The sequence below is a fragment of the Loxodonta africana genome, chromosome 2 (genome assembly GCF_030014295.1).
Source record: "Loxodonta africana isolate mLoxAfr1 chromosome 2, mLoxAfr1.hap2, whole genome shotgun sequence".
Taxonomy (NCBI): Eukaryota; Metazoa; Chordata; class Mammalia; order Proboscidea; family Elephantidae; genus Loxodonta; species Loxodonta africana.
In genome coordinates this window covers 144,249,585-144,264,433 of record NC_087343.1, presented here as the reverse complement: position 1 = coordinate 144,264,433, position 14,849 = coordinate 144,249,585, and the positions used below count along the sequence as shown (strand labels likewise).

Here is a 14,849-nt window from a genome sequence, read left to right as displayed (position 1 = left end):
TGGGTGTGGAATCTCCTTTTCTAGTCTTTTAATAATAAGTGTTAGTTTCAATGTAGGTCTACACGGCAATGTTGATGATTTTATCAAGGTCTCTTCTAACTCTATGTTTTTTTATCCCCAACATTCACAATACCTGGAGCAGGAGGAGTATGAAGGATCAGTTCTCTGCTGCAAGGACTACAGATTGAACCCTTATATGCTCTCACTCTGAAGACATAAAGAGAATTGCTATCTAGGTCCTCAACTACTTTACTAGTGCCACACACTTCTATCTCATTCCATGACAACATTTCTTCATCTCTGTTAATCTTCCGATATTCAAGAACATAGCTATCAGCTTTATCATTCTTTCCTGGTTGGTGCCAATTTATCAAAGCATTGTTATAAACTTTGCTCTGTTCCTCATTGATCTCTGGCACATCTATGCCTGAAAGAATCATGAAACAGAAAGCAAAGTTAAAATACTGATATTTCAAACTCTATTTTTTCCTCAACAAAAAGAATGTATTGACATACTTAATGATTTCTAAACTATCTAAGAATTTTCTAAATTATAAGCTATGTGTAAGAAAAAGGATAAACAATAAAAGAGGGATTAAAAAGGTACATTTGTGTTTACAACAAAAAAGAGAAAGACAAATGAGAAATAAGACAAAAATTAAGACTCAATTATAGTTCTAAGTATTATAACCATTAATTCTGAAGCAGTATAAATTAAAAATTTTAACTATACACCTTCACTTTTCACCTACTGAATAACAAACTGGACTTGAAATTTTCATCTGCATCTGCCTATAAACATAAACAATTATTTTAATAAATTTTTAAACACCTAAGTTTTGGGGAGTATATCAAACAAATTCTCAAAGAAGCATTACATAATTTCCTTTCATATTTTCTTCTGAAAAGTTGCAAAGCAATTTAAATAAATTTTTCCTAGTATAAACATCATACATATTTTATGCAGGAAAAATACATAATGCATAAAAAAATTAAGAAACTAAAAGATAATCACTATGAAATTTTTTAATTGAGCCTGCCAGTTTTTCCCTCAGTGGTATTCTACTATATGGATGTATCAACATTTAACTGTCTATTTTTGGGAACACATTTCCAATTTTTCACTAACTTACAGTAATTAAAATATTCTCACTAAACCTTTGTATACATCCACAATCCTTCCCACAGAATAAATACCAATAAGCTTACCTGCTTGGGTCATATAGTATGAACAATAAAAAAACTACACAGGTAGAAGTTACACATACACACACATTTATATCAAATCACAGAGAAAGGTATCCCACTGTTACATAAAGTCAATTTCCATTATTCACGGTAGTTATGTTTTATACAGTCCCCACTAACACTGAATTACTGAATACTGAACCAGGCATGCCTGTTAGGCAACTCAAATTTTTCACCACTCTGTGAATGCACCTACAAGTCTGTGACTGACTACAAAAACGCATGTACTGATTTGGGGGTTACAAGTAAATTTTACCAAGTAGGCAAATTCACAAATACAGAATACACAAATGAGGAGGAGTAACCGTATAAGCAATGTATAAATGTGTCTCTTTACGGTGCATTTTTACAACTGAATGTTATGCAGCCATAGTAAATCTGGAAAGTCATCAATTTTAAAGTAAAAAAAAAAAAAGCAAGTTACAGAAAATATCCTACCCAATGCCCCTTCTTTTCTTCCTTTGAAACATAGCTTACAAAAAAATATATTCCAAGTAGGAAAAAATGAGACGGACATCCACCAGCTACAAACTAGGTAACTGTTTCATTTCTATTCTTGTTCATCAGTTTTACCGGTTCTTTATCATACATGGGCATAACCCAAGATCTTCTACCATTAACCTCACCTTTCCCCACATGTACTCACAAATAAACAAACACATATTTGAAAAAGTGATTCAAACATACATTTTAAAAACAGGGAATATAGTATGTAAAGTAGAATCAGTATTTGAAAGAGTATCAAATATCCACGTGGTAAAACAAGGTAGTCATAATAAACAAGGTCAGTATATATTTGAAAGTAGATTCAGGTATAGATTTGAAAAAAGAAAGGTGTCACAAAAATTCTTCAGAATTTTTAACTTACAAAAAACAAGATAAATTCTTTTGAGTGAATGTACAAATCTATACATCTATGCCTATATAATAATTAGACTATAACTGCATCTTTCTAAGGATTGTGACTATTCACTATCACTGGAAGAGAAATCCAAGGGCGATGAATCAGGTGAGAAGACAGGAAGCCCTGCCACTAGCAAGTAACAAAATACAAACATCCTACAATCAGTTTTAGCTTAAGATTCCATTTTTAGGTTTCTGCCCTAGAGAAACTCATATACATGCGCACAAAGAAACAATGACAAAGATGTTCAATGCAGCATTGCTTATATAGAGAAAAAATAAAAACTGTCTCTCCATAGGAAAACTAGAACTTCATATAACAACAAGTATGTATTTTAAACTTAATTTTTGAAAAAAAAAGCAATTTTCAATAAGGACATATACAACATGATGCCATTTATGCAATGTCTGAAGAAATGCAAACCAAGAGACTATAGTTTTGGGGCATTAAACACAGCTGTAAAAACAAATTGAATACGATTTTGGGATGACAGAATGGGCAACAGAGATGCTGTTGTAATGTCAAACTGAAGGGAATCTGTGTTTTTTTTATACAGTGTGAATTTAGTATAAGAGACTTACCATTAGAGAAAAAGGACAATTCTCCAAGAAGTTCTGTTTGTTTAGATGTATTAACAACATAATCTTCAAAAGAAGTCTGAGCTGCAGGTCTAAAGCTCTTCAAAGATTCTGTAGCTTTCTGTATTCTACAGACAGATATTTTATATAAAAATGATTGTTTTAAGGCAAACCAGACTAAATACGTGCAGTGTGATTAACCAAAAAATAACAGTTCATTCAACATTCAAGTTAAGAGTGAAGACATACTTCACATAGTACAGCATCCTGAACAATTCAGAGCTAAAGTTGAAATGTATAGCAGCATTTAAAGACATTGCTAAAAAAATTTTTAAAGTTAAAAGTAAAAGGAAATACCTGAGATGGAGTTGTTTTGCTGTCTGAACAAAGCAAGACTGATCTGTCTCTTTAAGCACCTCTTGAGCATATCCCACAAGCCCATTGTTTTCTAGAAGCCCCTGATATTCTTCCACTTGAGTCTGAAATTTGTCTAATCTTAGTTTCTTAGAAGCATCAATTGCTTTCAAAACAGATGATTTCCTCTCTTCCAGAATTTCAAAGAGCTTTTCAAAGCGTGTAATTGCTTCTTCTTTAGCCCTCTCTCCATTACACTAGTATAAAGGAACAAGAACAAAACATTACCTCATCTGCGAAACCAAATGTCTTTTCACAAAATTCTACATAATTATACTTAGTCTACATGATGCCAAAAATCAAAACTCAACAAAACAAACTCATTGTCAAAAAAAAAAAACCTGATTCTCTGGAATTTTCAGAGTAATAATTTGGTATCAAATATACTTAGCAATGGGTTAATGGTTATACTTAGCAAGGAATTTTGGGACCTGTTAGCTTTTTTTTTTTAGCTTACTTTGTAATTTTAAAATACTGTACTTTCCTTAAGCTTTTCACCTCCAAAGTCCAGCAATAAACAATTTATTCAACTGAATAAAAAAAAACTTCAAATTATACATAAAGGAATTTGAAGAAGAAATTAACCGATTTAACCAGAGACAACCACCAAAACCAAAACCAAAACCAAACCCAGTGCGGTCAAGTGGATACAAGAAAACACAATTCCAGAGTCTTGAAGTCCTTTCTAATTCAGGACATTTTTCTGGCATTTTCCCATCCTAATCCAATTTTTTTTTTAAAGCTAAACCACAACCATGAAACACAAAAAAAAAATGGCATCATTTACTACGATATGAAAATGTTGTCCTCTCATGGTTACATAATTAAATCCTGACTCAGCTGTGTGACCTTATGCAAATTACTTAATTCTATATGCCTGAGTTTTTCTCTTTTCAAAGCTGGGGATAAGAGAACCTATTCACTTCAGGGTTTTGTGAAAATTAAAAGCATTATTTACAAAAAATGCATGCTACAATATCACATCCTATCCATAAATGTTAATCACTGCGCATGTAGCTGTTTCTCTGTCATAAAACGACCCTATCTGTGGTGCTTAGCAAACATTTCGAATGCCCAAAAAATCAGAGACCCACTTGATTTTGAAAACAAGACTAACAGCACTCATAGGCAATTATCATAACAGACTCTTAGGCAATAGCCAACAGAAAAGTCTTCAAGAACATTCTAAAAAGCTGAAAATACATAGTTGAAGTGCATTGTGCATTTTCAAATGGCTTATGGCCAACATTTATAACAAAAGGAAATTTTTCCGGATTCTCTTCAGTTTCCTAAGCCCAAACGCCAAATTAAAAAAGAAGGGAGGGGAGGGGCAAGAGGGGTGGGAGTGAGAGGGAAGTAAAAGGTGGTGGTATTTTGATAATATTTCAATGACATATCAAAACATTAAACCAGAAATATTATACACAGGTAAAAAGGAGATATTTTTCAGCTAAGTAAAATTATACATAAGATAGTGTCAAAATCACTGAGTAAGAGCCAAGAATAAAGACAAATTCTCTAGTGTAGAAAAGATTCTTACCAATAAGCCTACTACACATGCATCTTAGATCAAAGGTGCAAAAAGAAGTTAAATAATTTCTCCAGGATCCCAAGGGATCAGTGTCTAAATGAATGCCTGATGCCCAAGTTCCTCAAAAACAGGCACTCAGTTTTCCTTTATTTCAGAAAGTAAAGGGCAATATGACTGAGAAAATCAATAGTTTAAAGAAAAACTTAAAATGACCTATGGCCTAAAATGAAAATGACCTAAAATACCATGCCTGAACAACCTGTTATATAGGTGATAATTTGCTGTATGTCCAGAGATTATGCCAAACCCAGAGGATTTGTTAATCAGACAAAAATATGAAAAACAAAACCCCACTTTAAATTACATGGAAAAACAACTTAGGGTGGTGAGTGCAATCAGTGAAAATCAGAAAAAGAATACTAAAAACTAAGGTGATGCTTGTAATACGGTAGTAATTCACATAATCGCTCAATAATTTCATTCTATTTTAGAAAAGATTTTTTTTTTTTTAATCAAGAAGAACAGTCCTCCTGAAACTACTGCCCTGAGATCATCTTTAACTCTAAAGCCATAAACCAAAAATACCCCCCTGAAGTCTTCTTTAAACCAACCAACAGTCTAGCTTAACTAGTAAAGAATGTCCGCTGTGAGCTTTCTGCTCTTTAAAAAACTTTACTATATGGGATCAAACTGTTAACAGCTACTTGAAGGTTAGATAGGAAGCTCAGGGGAAGATAAGTTTATGTCAACAGGGGAGCAACAAACCGAAAAAGGAGGGTGAGAACACCTGCATAATTTGAAGAATGTAATTGATGTCATTATATTGTACACGCAGAAATTGTTGAATTAGTGTATGTTTCGCAACGTGTATTTTTAACAATAAAAAGAAGAGTTACAGCATACTCACCCTCATACTAGCCTGAATATTTTTATATTTAACAACAACTTTTAAAGTGATGGTGAGTAATGGCTCTTAAATTTGTTTCAAATGGAGAAACAGGCACATGTCAAAGGCAGTGAAGAATATTTGGAATTTTAAAGTAACCCAGTCCTATCTTTCTTTACTGTATTTTTAAATTTTGTCATTTTTTCTAACTTTTTATTGTAGTATACATGCAGTAAAACGTACATATAAGTGTAAAGATCTATCAATCTTTCCAAACATTCCCATATAACCAACATTCAAATCAGATGAAAGAACATTACCAGTGCTCTAGAAGCCACCTTCATAACCCTTCCAGGCACTAACCTTCCTCTCTTTAACACCACTATCCTGAATTCTAAATGCACAACAAACAGTTCTACCTTTTTTGGTACTTTTTATAAATGGAATCACATTGTATGTATTCCCTTGTGCTTGTCATCATTCTTTCAACATTATTGCAAGATTTATCTACATTGTTGCATCTAATTATATACTTTGTTCTTTCTCATTGCTATTTATACTCCACTGTTGAGCATTTGGGCCCTTGCCAGTTTGTGGCTATTACAAATGATATCGCTATGAACATTCTAACACGTCTTTGGTGAACATATGTAGGGTATATACTTAGGAATATCTGAAATTTTAAATAAGCTTGGTCCTAGTCACGTATTTTTCAAAGGCAATCAGCTAATATTTTTAAATAAAGATAACTGTAAAAGCTATCATTTCCCTTGTTACTAGTTTTGATGCTTTTCTTAACTGCTGCATAGAGTTATTCTTTCCTCCGTGCTCTAGGATCATTTAATCACTATATCACAGCACTGGTCATACCACATTATAATTTATTTTTACATTTGTTGCCCTAATCCCAGAAAGACGGGTAAAATCTAATGCAGATTTGTACTCCTAGCCATAGAGTACCCACAGATATTATGAAAGAATAAGTGAAGTTTTAGGTGAATAAATGAAAATAAAAATAAATGTTTATCACTTACCTCTGTTTCTTTCATTAACAAGTTTAGTTCAGAAATTTGACTCTTCACCTGGCTCTCCTTACCAATAAGGTAATCAATGTCTTTTGAGAGCTTTTCCTGTTGAAAAATATTGTTAACACAAATGACTGGAAGCAGAAGTTTAAAAAAGGATGTGGGGAATTTTTTTCCCATTACACAGTACTTATCCTCTTCTGTTTTCTATGATGAACAGGCAGTAAAATCAACTACAGCTATTATCACTATTAACCCAGGGTAATTAGTTACTGTCTTTGAGCACACAGATGCAATGGTATATGAAAGATTAGAAACAGGTTGGAAAAAAGAATAATGTCTTATTATTACTCCCAGAACTCCTCCTCCTAAAGCTTCTAAGTAGATGGAAAAGCAGCTTTAGGTATTGTCTTCCATAGATTTCATAATTCACATACACACACAAAATAGAAACAACAGAGTCTTTCAAAATAATCTTTATAGCCCATCCCTGCCTAGATGTTCATTAAATAATTATACATCTTAATGTAAATACAGATGTATAAGAACAAGCAGTTTCCAAAGTTTATTAAATAATTTGTTTATAAGGTAGCCATTTGAAAATTAGTGTATATATAGCCATAGAAATAACATTATAGACTTTGTTGAGATCCCTAGCCTAGCCCTGATAAAATAACCAGCAATAAGCCAGAGGAAAGGGTAGGGTTAAGATGCCAGAGTAGTCAGATGCTTCCTGTGGTCCCCTTTAAAACAAAGACCTGAGAAAACAAGTAAATCAATTATATATGAAAATCTAGGAGCCCTGAACATCAAAGACAAAGTTGAGGAATCGGACTGAGCAGCAGGCGGAAGGAGAGATAGTTCAGAAGCAGCGAGGAGTTGCCAGACCTGACCTGGCCAGTACCAGCACCCTGAAGGCTGGATCAACTAGCATGTGCAGTGAGACAAGCAGTGGAACTCGGGACATGTTTATCAAGAGACACCAAGAGGTGGAAAGTCAGCTCAAACCTCCAGAACCAGTGCAAAATAGCGCTGGATAAGCAAAAGGTAAGGACAAGTGTCTAAACAACCACATGGATCAAAAAAAAAAAACCCTCTTTTTAGGAAATACCTCTCTCCCACTTACCTGCTCCTTCCCTGCTCTGCTCCAGTCCAGTCCTGCTTCAGAGACTGCTACACTCCCTGGGACAGAAATAGGACCAGTCCCGCACTCTGAGACATTCTCCCAGCATTGGAGGGTGAACAAATTAACAAACGGGAAAAAATAACCTGGCAGCTCACCTAAACTGGGAACTCAGGGCAGGCATAGCACTTTTGCCTAGACACAGACTTTGAATGCCTTTCACCTCTGTGTAGACATGTGTGGGCCCATTTCAACAGCACAGGTCCTCATCACAGTATACCAGGGTATATACCTGAAGCCTATTTTCATCTGTATCTGCTGTAAGGTGGAGTGGAAGATCCATGACGTTTAACACTGCCCTGCCTATTAAGCAGAGTCATCACCTACCCACGTCAGGGGCCTGAGGATGGTGGCTTTCACCCACTCTACCAAGCCACCTGTGACAGGGGTCTAAGGAAAAGTGGTGACTCCCAGTCCTTACAGCCAACAGCGTTAGGTGCCCATAGTCTGGCTGCAAAACCCACCCACCTACGTGCTTTAGGGAACAGGGACATGCCTTCCACCTAGATGCTCAGGGACGGCAGTCAGCCCCCTGCCTTGATCAGCGCATGACCCCCTACTGTGGCCAGATACCTGTGTCTACTCCAATCACTTCTGCCCATCTAGGACTGTAGGTGAGAGCCTGCACCAAACACCCGGCAACCAATGACCTGGACACCTGAGCTGAATCCACACAAAAAAAGTAAACAGACACTTGGGCTCACACACCTAGCAACAGCTCTATCAACCTGCAGACAGGATGTGAGAGCTTCAAAGATGCCAATAATCAAACTAGCTTACCTGACCAGCCTATTTGGACATATCAAAACAAGAACCTAGGACACAGTCAGCAGACATAAAATATAATAACTTATTGACTGCTCAGAGATGACAGTCAATATCAAATCACATAAAGAGGCTGACCATGATGGCTTCAGCAAGCCACCGAAACAAAGAATCAAAAAACCTTCCAGGGGAAGATAACTTCTTGGAATTACTGTGTATTAGTGAAAAGACTAATACACAGAACTCTTCAAGAAATCAGGAAGGAGATTAGACAAAAAATGCAGAACAAGCAAAGGAACACACAAAACAAGAGAGGAACTTAAGAAGGTTATTCGAGAGCATAATGACAAATTTAACAGACTGCAAGAATCCATAGAGAAACAGCAAATAGAAATCCAAAAAATTAACAATAAAATTTCAGAATTAGACAACGCAATAGAAAGTCACAGGAGCAGAACTGAGGCAGTGGAAGTCAGAATTAGTGAGATTGAAGATAAAGCACGTAACACCAATTTACCTGAGGTAAATCAGATAAAAAGAATTTTTAAAAAATGAAGAAACCCTAAGAATTATGTGGGACTCTATCAAGAGGAATAACCTATGAGTGACTGGAGTGCCAGAACCTGGGGGACGGGGAGGGTAACAGAAAATACAAAGAGAATTGTTGAAGATTTGTGGGCAGAAAACTTTCCTGATATCGTGAAAGATCAGAAGTTCATCAAACCCCACACAAGGTAGATCCCAAAAGAAAGTCACAAGACATATTATAATCAAACTTACCAAAACCAAAGGTAAAGAGAGAATTTTAAGAGCAGCTAGGGAAAAATGAAAAGTCACCTACAATGAAGAGTCAATAACACTCAACTCTGACTACTCGGCAGAAGCCATGCAGGCAAGAAGGCAATGGGATAACATATATAGAGCCTTCATGGAAAAAAACTGCCAGCCAAGAATTATATATCCAGCAAAACTATCTCTAAATATGATGGTGAAATAAGGGCATTTCCAGACAAACAGAAGTTTGGGGAATTTGTAAACACCAAACCAAAACTACAAGAATTACTAAAGGGAGTCCTCTGGTTAGAAAATCAGTAATATCAGATCAGAAGCCAAGATGAGACCACAGGACACGGCAACCAGATATCACCCCAGATAGGGAAATCACAGTAATAAATCAAAGCTAAAACACTGAAAATAGGGAAACAGAGACATCAATATATAAAAGATAACATGAAAACAAAAAAGAGGTACTAAAAAATGTAGTCGTAGATCTTTCATATGGAGAGGAAGTCCAGGAAACATAAAGAAATAAGAGATAGGCTTAAACTTAGAAAAACAGGGGTAAATATTAGGGTAATGAAAAGGAAACTAACAGTCCTACATATCAAAATAAAAGACAAGAAAAACAAAGACTCAGCAAATACAAAATCAACAATAATGAAAATAAAAACTACTCAGCACAGAAGATTAAGTAGAACAAAGAAACTGTCAACACACAAAAAAAGACACCAAAAAGACAGCACTAAACTCATACCTATCAATAATTACACTGAATGTAAATGGACTAAATGCACCAATAAAGAGATAGAGAGTGGCAGAATGGATTAAAAAAAAAAAAAAAACATGATCCATCTATATACTGCTTACAAGAGACACACCTTACACTTAAAGACACAAACTAAAACTCAAAGGATGGGAAAAAATTTCAAGCAAACAATGCTCAAAAAACAGCAGCATTAGCAATATTAATCTCTGATAAAATAGAATTTAAAGCAAAATCCAACACAAAGGACAAGAAAGGACACTACATAATGACCAAAGGTCAATATACCAGGAGGACATAGCCAAAACAAATACTTACGCACCAACAACAGGGCTCCTAAATACATAAAACAAACTCTAATGGCACTGAAAAGGGAAATAGCTCCACACTAATAGGAGACTTCAACACACCGCTTTCAATGAAAGACAGAACATCCAGAAAGAAGTTTAATAAAGACAAGATATAAATGCCACAATCAACCAACTTGATCTCACAGACATATATCGAACACTCCACCCAAAAGCAGCCAAGTATACTTTCTTTTCCAATGCACAGAGAACATTCTCCAGAATGGACCACACATTACACCATAAAATAAGCCTTAACAGAATCCAAAACATCGAAACATTACAAAGCATCTTTTATGACCATAAAACTATAAAAGTAGAAATCAATAACAGGAAAAGCAAAGAAAAAAAATCAAACACATGGAAATTGAACGACACTTTGCTGAAAAACTACTGGATTATAGAAGAAATTAAGGATGGAATAAAGAAATTCATAGAATCAAATATGAATGAAAACACTTCCTACCAGAACCTTTGGGACACAGCAAAAGCAGTGATCAGAAGTTAATTTATAGCAATAAAAGCACACATCCAAAATAAAGAAAGGGCCAAAATCAAAGACCTATCCCTACAACTCAAACAAATAGAGAACAGCAAAACAAGCCATCGAGCACCAGAAGAAAGCAAATAATAAAAATTAGAGCAGAATTAAATAGAGAACAGAAAAACAATTGAAAGACTTAACAAGACCAAAAGCTGGTTCTTTGAAAAAAACAAAAATTGATAAACCGCTGGCCAAACTGACGAAAGAAAAACAGGAGAGGAAGCAAATAACCCGAATAAGAAATGAGATGGATGATATCAAAAAGGCCCAACTGAAATTAAAAGAATCATAACAGAATAGTACGAAAAATTGTGTTCCAACAAATTTGAAAACCTAGAGGAAATGGACTGCCAAAAGAACGAACAAATCTGTCTTAGAAGAAGTACAACCAGAACACGCCTTAGAAGCAAGGATGGCAAGAGTGCATCTTACATACTTTGGACATGTTGTCAGAAGAGAGCAGTCCCTAGAGAAGGACATCATGCTTGGCAAAGTACCGGGTCAGCAGAAAAGAGGAAGATCCTCAACGAGGTGGACTGACATAGTGGCTGCAACGACGAGCGTAAGCATAACAACGATTGTAAGGATGGCGCAGGACCGGGCAGTGTTTCGTTCTGTTGTGCATATGGTCGCTGTAAGTCAGAACCAGCTCAACAGCACCTAACAACAACAGAGGAAACGGACAAATTTCTAGAAACACACTACCTACCTAAACTAACATAAACAGAGGTAGAACAGATAAACCTAAAACAAAAGAAGTGATTGGAAACGTGTCATGTATTGAATTGTTGCCCAAAAATATCTGTCAGCTTAGCTAGGTATGACTTATATGACTATATGATTGTCTACCATTTTATCTTCTGATGTCATTTCCCTACATGTTATAAATCCTATCACTATGATGTAATAAGATGGATTAGTGGCAGTTATATTGATGAGATCTCCATGACTGGATAGTGTCTTAAGTCAATCTCTTTTGAAATATAAAAGAGAGAAGTGAGCAGAGAGACATGGGGACCTCATACCACCAAGACAGCAGTGCCGGAAGCAGAGTGCGTCCTTTGAAGCTGAGGTTCCTGCATGCGCTGAGATACTCCAGACCAAGGGAAGACTGATGAAGAGAACCTCCCTCCAGAGCCCACAAAGAGAGAAAGCTTTCCCCTGGAGCCAGCACCCTGAATTTAGAATTGCAGCCTACCAGACTGTGAGAGAATAAATTTGTCTTTGTTAAACCCATCCACTTGTGGTATTTCTGTTATGGCAGCCCTAGATGACTATGACAGGATTTGGTACCAAGAGTAGAGTGCTCCTCTAACAGATACCTAAAATGTGGAAGCGGTTTTGAAACTGTAAATGGATAGAGGGATTGGCAACAACAGAGAAGCGGCAGTGGCAGAGGACCAGCATCAGCAAAGAAGCAGCAGCAGCAGAGGACTGGGTGCAGCAGAGAACTGGTGGCAGCAGCAACAGCAGAGAAACAGCAGAAGCAGCAACAGAGAACCTGCAGCAGCAGAACCAGGAGACCAGCGCCAGACAGTGCTAGAGCCAACCCACAGAGCAAGAGGGCTGAATGCCTGTGTGCAGGAGGCTTCCTGGCAGAGTGGTGCATCTCCTGGGCACTTATTGGTGGAGTTAGGCTTGCCGGCCCCCAGAGTGAGACAGCTGTGTGCCTGTGTGCAGGACGCTTCCTGGCGGAGTAGGGTGCCTCCAGGCACTTATTGGTGGGTGAAGCTACTGAGCTCTGGAACACGTGCCCCAGCAGGGCAGGTGTGGGCATGAGGCTCAAGGAGCTGAGAGACCGAGAAACCAGGAAGCAGATGCTGAAGGGACAAGGAACAGAAGAATCCGAGCTGCCTCATTCTCAAAAGGTATGGTCAGGACCTCTTGGGTATCAAAGGGTGGAGCCATGGCCTCTGGTGTTTCTAAGTGTGGAGCCGCCACTCCAATAGACTAGTAGAATAAAAAGTGAGCATAAAGCCAAGGGAGATCAAAGACCTAAACATAAAGACTAAAACGATAAAGATCATGGAAGAAAAAATAGGGACAACCTTAGGAGCCCTAATACAAGGCATAAACAGAATACAAAACATTACCAAAAATGACAGAGAAACCAGGTAACTGGGAGCTCCTAAAAATCAAACACCTATGCTCATCTAAAGACTCCACCAAAAGAGTAAAAAGAACACCTACGGACTGGGAAAGAATTTTCAGCTATGACATCTCCGACCAGCCCCTGATCTCTAAAATCTATATGATTCTGTCAAAACTCAACCACAAAAAGACAAACAACCCAATCAAGAAGTGGGCAAAGGATATGAACACACACTTCACTAAAGAAGATATTCAGGCAGCTAACAGACACATGAGAAAATGCTCTCGATCATTAGCCATCAGAGAAATGCAAATTAAAACTACAATGAGATTCCATCTCACTCCAACAAGGCTGGCATTAATCCAAAAAACACAAAATAATAAATGTTGGAGAGGCTGCGGAGAGATTGGAACTCTTATACACTGCTGGTGGGAATGTAAAATGGTACAACCACTTTGGAAATCTATCTGGCGTTATCTTGAACAGTTAGAAATAGAACTACCATACAACCCAGAAATCCCACTCCTCGGAATATACCCTACAGATACAAGAGCCTTCACACAAACAGATATATGCACACCCATGTTTATTGCAGCTCTGTTTACAATAGCAAAAAGCTGGAAGCAACCAAGGTGTCCATCAACGGATGAATGGTTAAATAAATTGTGGTATATTCACACAATGGAATACTACGCATCGATAAAGAACAGTGACGAATCTCTGAAACATTTCATAACATGGAGGAACCTGGAAGGCATTATGCTGAGTGAAATTAGTCAGAGGCAAAAGGACAAATACTGTATAAGACTACTATTATAAGACCTTGAGAAATAGTATAAAATGAGAAGAACACATACTTTTGTGGTTACGGGGGGGAGGGAGGGAGGGTGGGAGCGGGTTTTTTAACTGATTAATTAGTAGATAAGAACTGCTTTAGGTGAAGGGAAGGACAATACTCAACACATGGAAGGTCAGCTCAGCTGGACTGGACCAAAAGCAAAGAAGTTTCCGGGATAAACTGAATGCTTCAAAGGTCAGCGGAGCAAGGGCGGAGGTTTGGGGACCATGGTTTAAGGGGACTTCTAAGTCAATTGGCAAAATAATTCTATTATGAAAACATTCTGCATCCCACTTTGAAATGTGGCGTCTGGGGTCTTAAATGCTAACAGGCGGCCATCTAAGATGCATCAATTGGTCTCAACCCACCTGGAGCAAAGGAGAATGAAGAACACCAAGGTCACACGATAACTAAGAGCCCAAGAGACGGAAAAGGCCACATGAACCAGAGACCGACATCATTCTGAGACCAGAAGAACTAGTTGGTGCCTGGCCACAACTGATGACTGCCCTGACAGGGAGCACAACAGAGAACCCCTGAGGGAGCAGGAGATCAGTGGGATGTAGACCCCAAATTCTCATAAAAAGACCATACTTAGTGGTCTGACTGAGACTAGAGGAATCCCGGCGGTCATGGTCCCCAAACCTGCTGTTGGCCCAGGACAGGAACCATTCCCGAAGACAACTCATCAGACATGAAAGGGACCGGACAGTGGGTAGGAGAGAGATGCTGATGAAGAGTGAGCTAATTATATCAGGTGGACACTTGAGACTGTGTTGGCATCTCCTGTCTGGAGCGGGGATGGGAGGATAGAGAGAGTTGGAAGCTGGCATAATTGTCACGAAAGGAGAGAATGGAAGGGCTGACTCATTAGGGGGAGGGCAAGTGGGAGTACGGAGTAAGGTGTATATAAACTTATATGTGACAGTCTGACTTGATTTGTAAACGTTC

General features: G+C 37.5%; 1 protein-coding gene across 7 annotated transcripts in view; it reads right to left on the bottom strand.

Annotated features, from left to right (window-relative positions):
* Positions 1–14,849, bottom strand: part of TRIM36 (tripartite motif containing 36) — a 63,131-nt gene that overhangs the window by 15,021 nt on the left and 33,261 nt on the right. For 6 of the 7 annotated variants that reach the window (XM_023549046.2, XM_010590592.3, XM_023549034.2 and 3 more), the window contains 4 exons: positions 6,596–6,691; positions 3,088–3,341; positions 2,734–2,858; positions 134–427 (listed from right to left, as the gene is read on the bottom strand). In XM_023549046.2, the coding sequence (XP_023404814.1) occupies positions 134–427; positions 2,734–2,858; positions 3,088–3,341; positions 6,596–6,691 (769 nt within the window). The remainder of the gene's footprint in view (positions 1–133; positions 428–2,733; positions 2,859–3,087; positions 3,342–6,595; positions 6,692–14,849) is intronic. The other variant, XM_023549056.2, reaches the window with a different exon arrangement.